Below are 10,253 nucleotides of genomic sequence, written 5' to 3'. Positions count from 1 at the left end.
ATGGTTTGTAGAATAAAGTGATACAGGGTTACATTCTTGATGAAAAATATCACCCATCGCCAATTCCACTTGAAAGACTGACAATTGTTCTGGATCCAGTCTCCGAGATATCAGACGGAAAGAGGAGCTACCTCCATCGACTCGGGGACGTTATTTCTAATTAGCGATATAAGAGAATTGCTAGTATCGAAATAGATGGAGATAATCATGACCTACTTGATAATCAAATTGACGATTGAAGAAAGACGGAGGCGACAAAACCGAACAACGAAAATCGTAGTGGAAAATAAGACGTGCAATGGTATGCATCAATGACTGAAATATATTTTTTCATTATATTTTCATGCCATATTATATATCTTCATGATGCCCAGTTAGCGTTGACAATTTTTTACTTGAGACAATAGACTTGAAATTAACTTTTGCCAAAAAAAGATTACATGCAAAATTTGGTGACTTACGACCGAACTGTCCAAACGACATGAAGTTTTCAGTAAGGACTAATTTCAAATGACGATTTCAAATCTGAAGTCCGTTTTTAATAAAAAAGTATGAAAATAGCATGCTGTAAAATCAGTTACCTCAACTGGGAATGCATTTATCTGCATTTTTCTATTTGTTAAAATTAAAAACCTTCGAACGAAATACTTTCGGACAAATACCATAAATCCTCGAATTAGGTATTATATATTTTTGGATGGCGGATTATATGAGGAGGGCTTATACGATGGGTGGGGGGGGTATGGCTTATAAAATTATTGTAGACATTAAGAAGACATTATTAAAAGACCTCGTTTATTTTAGTAGGAATTTCTTTATGAGCATTTAACTACTTACTACCAAAAATACGAATTTGTAGTTGTAATTCAATAAAACGCCATAGGCAACCTCAGATGGCAAAAACTAACAAATCAAGATGGGCCGATTTTAGGATTTACGGTAGCAGTGGGGGCTTATACAAGAGGGCATTTTCGAGGGGGGGGGGAGCAATTCGATGATTTACGGTAACGTTTTTTGACAACTTTTGTCCAAAACGGGGGCAATGACATGAAGCACCGGAGGAGCCGTTTTGCAAGAAAGCGAGGCTATGGTCTGAATTTGAAGTTATACTTCCTTGAATCATATTCGGACTTCAAACGACTGTAGTTCAACTAGTTATATTGCCACTTTAAATGTATATACACTAAATCACATGAAAAATACTCGTTAGATATGTACATTGTTGTATTTTGCAGCCACGCACAACAGACCTGACAAGGTCATGGATTTGAAAGGGAAACTCATCGCACAACTGGAGCAATGGAACAAGTAGGAAGTAAACATTTGTGTATCATGTACGATTGCAACCGAGTCGAAGACTCAAACCCCGCCATCTGAGACAAAACTTCAGTCTAGGTAGAGCGGGAAAGGAGGCTAATATGCAAGTTGGGAAATGAGGGGGGGGGCAAGGTCAAACTAAAAGATTCAAAACAAATGGTTTTGCAAAAATCAGGGGGTATTCGCCTGCATTCAGGGGCCCTGTAGGACATGTCTTTGCTTGATTTGGCTTTAGTTAATCTTTATTAACACCATTGACATCCCTATCCCTAACACTAACTGAGGAGGGACTAGATAGTTTGGCTACCAAGCTGCTGTCCAAAGGGCCCTATCCAGCAGGGATTTTATTTAAAGGGTCCTTTTTATGTGAGAATTATTTTGATTAGTCCAGTTCAAGATAATGCAGTAAGGTATAGATTTTACAAGAACTATATGCGGTCTAAATAAGGTCCGAGACTTCTATTTTTTTCTTTCTTTACTCCCCCACAGTGAAATAACCCGGGCTCTTATTTAGGTGCCAGTCCAACTCTAACTCTAACCCTTTCTAAATGATCATTTGAAAGTACATTTGGTTCAGGTTCAAGTTCCTCATTTTGAAAGTCTACTCTAAATAAACAACTCAAGTAAATAATACAATACATTTTCAATAGACTTGTTGTTCAAAATTAAAAGAACACAATGCTGAAGCCAAAAGCAATTGACTCAGACAGCAGAATCATTGATCAGGGATTTTTATGATGAAATCTTTTAATAATCTATCTTAAAATTGTGTGTAGCCTGCAGTTAACTTTGTAGAAATAAAGATATCAAATGATATAGAGAAAAGTAAAGGCAAATCCAGGTTCAGAAAGCTTTTTCAATACCAGGCATTTCATAATATATTGTCTGGAAATTTAGTATTAAATCACCTTACTTGGTCGTTTTTAGAGAACAGAAAGACTTGAAGGAAAAATTGATTATAATTGAGAACAAAGATTCATCCAGTGAAGCCTTTGATGTTGAAAATATCAAATTAGTTGGCGGTGTTGATATTTCGTTTGCACAGAACCCTGATGACAAAGTGCATGCATGTGCCGCACTAGTTGTCATTAGTCTTCCTGATCTTAAGGTAACTCATTCTCTTTTCTCAATCATTTCTGAAAGTGATATCCACACAAACTATATTTACAATTTACTTAACACATCAAGAAACTTGTTATGTTTTGTAAAATTTACTTACATTTAAAAGAAGCCTTTGTGCTAGGGCAATATTAGTTAAATATGATTTAATTTAACATGTTTATATTTTAATTTTATTTAAAAATTATTTTTGATAAGTATTGAATTGTTTTTCCACCAGACTGTTTTGTTCCTGATTACTCAATAAAATGTTATGGCTTCAATTTTTAATGCAATCTAATAATTTCCTTTTTTCTTAATGTTTGAATTTTTGCCATTAAAATTTCTAAATTATTAGTTACTTGATTATTAAAATAATGCATGAGTAATGACAGATGCAATGTTTTTACTGCAATGTTCCTAATTGCCTGTAGGTAGAATACCAAAGCTGCACCTTTGTTCATTTGACCTCACCATATATACCAGAATACCTTGCCTTCCGTGAAGCATCTTATTTGGTTTGTGAGTTGGGAAAACTGAAACAGAATAAGCCAGAACTTTTTCCTCAGGTTAGAAAAAAATTATTGTTTGCTTCTTGTGGTTTTTTCAAGGTTAATACCAAAATTAGTTTTGAATACCAAAAGGTAAAATTGCCAAAGGTTCTTGAATAAACCTACTTGGAAGAAATGAAAAGGACAAATATTTCATATAAGAACAAAATTAAAACATAGTCATCAACATATGTTTCATGACTATGTGAGTTTTTGACTTTTTTTTAATCATTGTCTGGTCAGTTGTATTATAAACCTTCCATTTGAACAGACAATTTGACAAGCCAAGTGTATGATAGTTTGTTTTGATGATGTGAAGTTATGATTTGAAATTGAAATTATTGAAATTACTGAAATTATTGATATTTTTAGCACCCCCCAGGACTGGTGCCACAAAGGGGGCTGGGGGTTGGATATGTCCCCCCAGTTCTCAGCAGGATTGATTTTGTATTCCGTCTAAATTGGAGGAGAAATTGTTAGGGGAGGGGTAATATTTTTACAATATAATTTTTTAGATGTTATCCTGTTTTAAAATTGCCTTTACATTTAACCAAAAGTTAATAACGGGCTTTTCCTTCAGGTGAAATTGGCATCCCTGTAAAAGAACATGGCCTAAGATTTTTTGTCTGATCTCCCCCCAAAGCCTTGTAGCTGGTGCCGCCCCCTGCCACCCCCCTTTAGCACAATATCTAGTGATGGTCCTATGTATAGACTTTCCCAAAGTCTATGTTAAATCTAAAAGGCATTCATAGTACTGGAAAGGTCAATATAAACTGCAAGACAACTGCTGCAGATGAGATTTGCTTTTGCAGTTGTATGAATGCCTTTCGGATTTAACAAGAATAGACTTTGGGAAAGTTTGCCCTAAATAAGACGTGAAGTTTTCTTAAGATGTTTTGATATGAGCAAATTTCATTTCCTTTTTGCTTGTATGCAATTTGTTCTCAAACATTTAGTTGATAATAACTAAGCAAAACACTTTGTGTTATTTTCTTCTTTTTTCTTTTATATGGTTTTTTGCTAAACATGTGTTGTCTTGTCTTTCAAGGTTCTCTTGGTGGATGGGAATGGACTATTGCACCCCAGAGGTAAGGAAGCTTGTATTTTTCCAATTTAATTCTTAGCAAGCTTGATATCAAAGACCAGTCTTGGTCAAAATATTTTGTGACAAAATTTGTTTCAAATTGACAACAAACCATAATTTGCTATCTTTTGCTTTCAGTTAATATGTTTTTTCTTATGTTAAGGTTTTGGAGTGGCCTGTCACATTGGTGTCCTAGCAGATCTTCCAACTGTTGGGGTTGCAAAGCAGCTGTTTCATGTGGGTGGCCTTGAAAAAAATGAGGAGCACACAGAAAAGGTTTTGCCTTATTCTTCCAAATTTAACTTTTACCTTTATGATGGAATTGACCCTGAGTACCTAATGGGGCATTCTTTTTTGCCAATCTATTACATAAAATCTTGCTTATGTCCAGAAATTTAGGTTCTTTTATATTATTTCCATTTTGAATACAATCTCTTCTCGTAATTGAATAGCATATACACTGGTAAGAAATCCAGTGTTAGACTTTTCGACCCTACACCCAGCCCTCCAGTTTACGTTTGAAAAGGAAGAAAATGATTCCTTGCCATTTTTAGATGTTTTGGTCGAAAAGTCTTACACTGGATTTCTTACCAGTGTATATCGCAAGCCTACTTTTACCGGTCAGTACATACGCTGGAATTCATTTTGCCCAAAACAACGCAAAGTCAACCTTGTCAAAACATTAGTACATAGGGCACTTATGATCTGCTCGAAATCTAAACTGCACGCTGAACTGGAAAAACTCAAAACGATCTTCTTGGACAACGGCTATCCTGAAGACGTCATTTTATCTTATACTAAGGAGAAGATCGCAAGTTTTTCGGCTGTTCAAAAGTTTGGTCCGCAAAAGTGCCCAGTTTATTTGAAACTACCATGGATTGGTAACACTTCCTTGCGATTCGAGAGTCAGATTAGGCAAGCCATAACCAATTGTTTCTTTGCTGTCAATCCTCGGATTGTTTACAGCACTAGGAGAGCCCTTCCATCCATTCAAAAGGATTGCGTCCCTACCAAACAAAAAAGTTCCGTCATTTATGAATTTACGTGCCAGTGTGATTCTGGCTACGTAGGGCGCACAACCCACAGATTGGGGGATAGGATAAAACAGCATGTTCCTTCCAACATACGAAACAAAACCGCCCCTCAAAGAGAACAGCCTCCTCGATCTTGTAGGTCTAGAAACACTGTTAAAACAAGTGATTCTGCCATTGGTCAACATCTTTTAGACAACCCAGATTGTGCAAAACTCTATAATGACGACATGTTTCGGATAATTGGCAGAGCCCGGTCGTCCTTCCATCTAGCAGTTTTGGAGTCAATCTACATAAAAACGAAAAAGCCGCCATTGTGTAGACAGAAGGAGTTCGTTTTCTCTCTTGGACTCCATTGGTAATTTTTCTGTAGGCTCGCGGCACTGATTGGTCAACTATACCGGTCTTGTGCTTGCGTTTTTCTGATTGGCCTATTTCGATCCACAACTGGGTATATATTTTTCAAACGTGTTTTTTCGGAACCTATTCTGACGTTTTATGCTCTGAGGAGTGTCAGACGAAGAAGCTTTAAGTATGTTGTAAAATGTTTGCTTTTTTCAAAGCCATTTTCAAATTCTGTACCGCAAAAAAATTGTTCATATTCAGATATCTACAATGCTGGTGAATGCTGGAGATTCATTTCAATTGATGAGTGAGTCCAACACTGTGCTTGGAGAAGTAAGTTTAATGGTGCTCATCTTGAATGTTGAGAAATTTGGGGAATTGCAAGAATATTCACAATAAAAAGGGTCTGCCTTGATGCTTATTTCTAAATCATGTGTTTTTTCTCTTTACCCCCTTGCTCTTAACCGGTTTTATATGGCTTATATATTAAAATCAGACTCCAAATGGGGTGCACTCTCAGTTGTTTCTTTAAAACACAGTATTTTACTCAGCATTTTTCAACAACAATTACGATGTTCACCGTTTTTGTTGGTATGAAACTTCAAAATGGCTTTAAAAGGGACTGACATTTCAAAATATACTCAATCTTTACGTCTGACGCCCTTTCTCAATCTTTGCGAATTATCATGCAGTATAAAATAGCAGATCATTGATAGAAAATACTAGGCGAAGAAATATTTTGTCCTCAACTGTGTATATGTATATCCTAGCTTAGAATTTTCAACAATTATTCTGACATTTTAACCGGTAAAGAGTGTCAGACAAAAAGCTTAAGTATGTTAGGAAAGGTTTGCTTTTTTCAATGCAGTTGTTTCGATTTTTAAATATTGTATTTCCTCTAATGAACGCCGCCCTCTGATAAACGCCGCCCTCTGTTGAACGTCGCATCTTGAAAAGCGGAGTTCATCAGAAAACCCACCAAACAAGAAGTAAGAAATCTATTATGCGCTTACTATTCGAAAGCCATGAAGGATTTATCTCATAGAGACGATGACTCTGACGGGACTTGACATTCTTTTTATCCTTTTTCATCGCATTTTTCTTGTCATTTTTCATTTGACAAACTTTTCATTTTGTATTGAACGCCGCCCTCTAATGAATGCCGCAGCCAAAATTGTGAGTTTGTAATAAACGCCGCGGCGTTCTTTAGAGGAAATACGGTATGTATCAAATTCGTTGAACGGAGCATTTGGGACACTAACCACTGGTCACTGGCCTTATCTTCTAAAACAATTAGAAATATATATTCAACATTTATCTGTGGTTGACCTTGCCTAAATACTCAGATCCCTATCGTATATCATTTGGATAATATAGAAAATTATTTCTCCGCAATTCATTGAATGAAAAAGGCTCTCAAACACTAGCTCTACTCTATCAACACCCACTTAAAGAATCGTGTATTTGGAAATCGATAAAGCAAATCCTTTCTCCATAGGCATTCAAAAGCACCCAAGATACACGAAAGCCCATATACATATCTGTCGGACATAAAATTAGTCTACATAATGCCGTTAAGATTGTCGGAAAATGCTGCAAGTATCGAATACCCGAACCGGTTCGCCAGGTAAGGTTTCTCCACAAAAAATTACAATTGTTTTTGTCAGACGACTTCGTATTTACTCTAGCCTTGTTCAAACCAAAGTTTGTCAATGCTGTTTGCTATTAAATTTGTTTTGTACGTTGCATGCCGCGGTTAGTTTTGTACACTTTGTAATTTTAAACCCGTTTCCCATAGTATATGATTCGACCATTTAGTGAGTGAATGATTGGTTCGCTGCGTTATGTAGCAATGTTGCTTGGAAGCCTCATGGCAAGGAAGTTCACCAATTATTTCAAGGGAGTAGGTAGAAAGGGCAGGGGAGCCTGGGCCCCCAATATTCTAGAGGGTCCCCAAAACAAAAAGTTGTAGATCGTACTGAGATAAGAAATGTGCACATGTTGCCTCTTAACCCTCTTTCCAATGACTGTGTTGGTATGTACATACTTGTGCATTACCTCTGTACGTTATTTTTAATAGAGTCATTTCTATATGTTTTACAGAAAAAATGGGCCTCCCCCATTGTCATAATCCTAACCACCCATATGAATTATTTGAATGCTTAAACGATTGGAGTCAAAAAAAAATTACTGAACATTTTGAGCATCGTTTGAAACCATTTCTAATACAGAGAATATTATAGACTTCATAATGTTTTACGAATGGTTTTCCAATATGTGAAGACAGCACAAAACTGAGGCTCCAATAAAGTGAAATTGTTTGGCTGCTTTTGTGGTTATGAATATTAAACTGAAATACCTTATGTTAAATATATCAAGCATGATTTCGCAGTTTCTTGAAATTTAGCGCTAAGCAGTGCACGTTATATGCAAATTATAAAAATAGAAAGTACAAGTTGTCACTTGGCACGATTCAGGTAATAGTAAAATATTACGATATAGAATCAAAACTCACTTTTCAAGATGATATTTGATCTTTTTGTAGGCAGACATCATTTCTAGAGAATACATGAGGAATAATTATGAAATACTCGTCCAAGATTGTCAAGTTGATTGGAAAGGTATTTCTAAACAACACGAAGAAATCGAGGAACTAGCGAAAAGATTAAAAATGCAATCCATCGTAAATGCAGTGGAAGTTTCAGAACTTTGAATGTCATGATCAATGTTTGGTAAGTGTTGAAATTAAGGACGTAACAACGTGTTTAGATACATTTCGTATAACGTACCAACAATATCCCATAGATTTAGGAAGTAAGTGACGAAAAAAACTGCTGCCAGTTCATAGTAGGCAGAATCAATGCAGAACAACGAGAAAAGATGCAATAAAATGAAAATGGTGAATTAAGCAATCTCACAGCTGATTTTAGACCAAAAACATTTAACAACACTAATACTCGTTGTAGAATTGGTTATCATCTCCAAACGTGTATCGTGAAAGTGAGAGGTGGTCGGTCGGCAAAGGGATAGCTGTCCGCTTCAAGCATTTAAGTACTCAAATGCTCTTCTCGTGAGTCACCTTGGCAATGAAACGTGAGGTTGAGCAACTCAACGTGAGTTTTTTTAAAGTTCGATAATTGCCCAAAAGATTACTCTTTACAACATTTAATAGCAGACCTATAGACAAGGAACGGTCAATGAAAACCTATGTAGCAAAACTCGACCAAAGATCAACCAGTTTCGAAAGATTCCTTAGGTTTTATTATCCATCAGTTATCTCGTTAAAGTTCTTTAAAACTACAGGTATCTTGAATTAATGTTTGATCTTTTGCAACCTTCGGGTTTGATGCAAGATTTTTGGAGCCAGGGTTCCTTCGTCTGTTCTTGGAGTATAAAGCGGATTGGTGCTGTAGAATTGATTATTTTCTGTTCTTCATAAAAGCACGTTTGCCATTTCTTATCGGCCAGTAAAGTAACTTCATATATATTTAATTTTTTACTTATAAAATCTTCAAAAAACAGTATTTGAGTAATTTATTTTCTTCTTTCTGCAGCCCAATGTACTCACTCCCAATGTACTTCGAAGGATAACTGTAAAGAACTCTTTCTTTAACATTTCGTGTGTAAATAGATTTTGTTTTTAAACTTAAAAATTTATTGTTTTTATACCTTTTATAAAAACATGGATCTTTATAAAATTATAGATGAAAAGATTGTGGCATTTATCATCGAATTCATAACAATTGTCTCTTTACATTTATGACCAACTTCATCAAATTGTTTTGATGTAGATTTCACATTATGGCAATGAAGGCCTGGCATAAATTCGGCATTTAATTTGATGCTACGGCACAAGTTGTTTCTGTTAATAGAGACAGCGGGTTGGCAGGGGTTTTGTGCAACGTTCATAAACTCTTAAATGAACACGACATCCTGAACCGCAAAACGTTTTACTACTAAGATTTACCATAGCTACAACTACAGCCCTGACTACAGCTACTGCAGGTCTTCTGGGCTTCACGCATCTTGCATGTTTGCACCAATATTCTTCCATATCCCGCATCACGCAAGCAATGACTTCCTTACTGTTTTTCGCGCATTTTCCCCGAAAGGAAACAAAATTTCTAGTTTTCAACCTAGTTATGGAAACAAGCCTTTCTACCTTTTCCTGATTTCTCCCTGAACGCTTACATTGGAAACCCATTTTGGAATTTGGAATACACTTCTGATATACTTCAGGGCTCACGCCATGAATTTCAAGGTGGAGGGGTCAGTTTCTTTAGCTCGAAATTAAATTTAGTGCTTCAAAACAGGGCCTCTTTTGAAATATTTTTGCTCGCCAAAAAAGTGGGGGGGGGGGGCATGCGTGGGCTCTTTACTTTAAAAGACCAAACTATTCAAGATGAACGGGAACTTGGAAATCAGCCGGTCTGCTACTATTATCTTAAACCTCTAATTCTTAACAGCAAACAAAAAAATGCTAACCCAGCCAAAGACGTTAAGCAACTACAACCAATGACCGAGATACTGGGGGGAGGGGCGGGGGGCCTTGGCTCCCAAAAAATCTTCGTACACCTCGCTTCATGGAAATCCCGTACACCTTTGATGAAAATCCTAATGCTTTATCTAAAAATCCCTGGAAATCCTCTTGTTTTGGTGGAAATCTCGTACGTTGTTGCAAGAGTGAATCGCCCTTCGTTTCAGTGCTCCGTCCCAGTGGCCTGTGTTACAACGCAACTGTGTCAGGGGCTTGGGCTTCGTCCCTGTTAAATCAGAGACAATTTTTTATTTTAAATCATGACATGCTACCGAACAGGGCGCCCAGAT

At 36.5% G+C, this 10,253-nt stretch overlaps 1 protein-coding gene and 1 long non-coding RNA gene across 5 annotated transcripts in view; one reads left to right on the top strand and one right to left on the bottom strand.

Annotated features, from left to right (window-relative positions):
* Window positions 1-1,092: 1,092 nt before the first annotated feature.
* LOC135691648 (endonuclease V) lies at window positions 1,093-9,883 on the top strand. Of its 4 annotated transcripts, XR_010516770.2 has the most exons (10): window positions 1,095-1,308; window positions 2,245-2,425; window positions 2,850-2,984; window positions 4,015-4,054; window positions 4,214-4,326; window positions 5,688-5,759; window positions 6,925-7,053; window positions 7,972-8,158; window positions 8,393-8,539; window positions 8,981-9,767. XR_010516770.2 is itself a non-coding variant. In XM_065209582.2 (9 exons), the coding sequence occupies exons 1-8, from the start codon at window positions 1,262-1,264 to the stop codon at window positions 8,137-8,139; spliced, it is 885 nt and encodes a 294-aa protein (XP_065065654.1). In that variant the 5' UTR covers window positions 1,094-1,261; the 3' UTR covers window positions 8,140-8,158; window positions 8,981-9,883. The 4 variants fall into 4 exon arrangements, 2 of the variants coding, with proteins under 2 accessions (XP_065065654.1, XP_065065653.1); XR_010516771.2 differs by lacking the exon at window positions 5,688-5,759 and having other exon boundaries at window positions 1,093-1,308; window positions 8,981-9,883; XM_065209582.2 differs by lacking the exon at window positions 8,393-8,539 and having other exon boundaries at window positions 1,094-1,308; window positions 8,981-9,883.
* Window positions 7,573-10,253, bottom strand: part of LOC135691650 (uncharacterized) — a 44,775-nt gene continuing 42,094 nt past the window's right edge. Inside the window, exon 3 of the long non-coding RNA XR_010516772.2 lies at window positions 7,573-7,984. This is a non-coding gene — a long non-coding RNA (uncharacterized LOC135691650). The remainder of the gene's footprint in view (window positions 7,985-10,253) is intronic.

This window comes from Rhopilema esculentum, chromosome 13 (genome assembly GCF_057945365.1).
Source record: "Rhopilema esculentum isolate cy_ngs chromosome 13, ASM5794536v1, whole genome shotgun sequence".
Lineage (NCBI taxonomy): Eukaryota > Metazoa > Cnidaria > Scyphozoa > Rhizostomeae > Rhizostomatidae > Rhopilema > Rhopilema esculentum.
Note: the sequence above shows the minus strand (reverse complement) of the source record. Positions and strands in the feature narration are given on the sequence as shown.

What these genes read in the sequence shown, in the direction of transcription:
- LOC135691648 (XM_065209582.2), top strand. Translation starts at nt 1,262, where the DNA reads ATGGATTTGAAAGGGAAACTCATCGCACAACTGGAGCAATGGAACAA. An exon ending in TGGACTATTGCACCCCAGAG is followed by an intron (nt 4,055 to 4,213) that starts GTAAGGAAGCTT and finishes TCTTATGTTAAG; the next exon opens with GTTTTGGAGTGGCCTGTCAC. An exon ending in CCAACACTGTGCTTGGAGAA is followed by an intron (nt 5,760 to 6,924) that starts GTAAGTTTAATG and finishes CTTTCTCCATAG; the next exon opens with GCATTCAAAAGCACCCAAGA.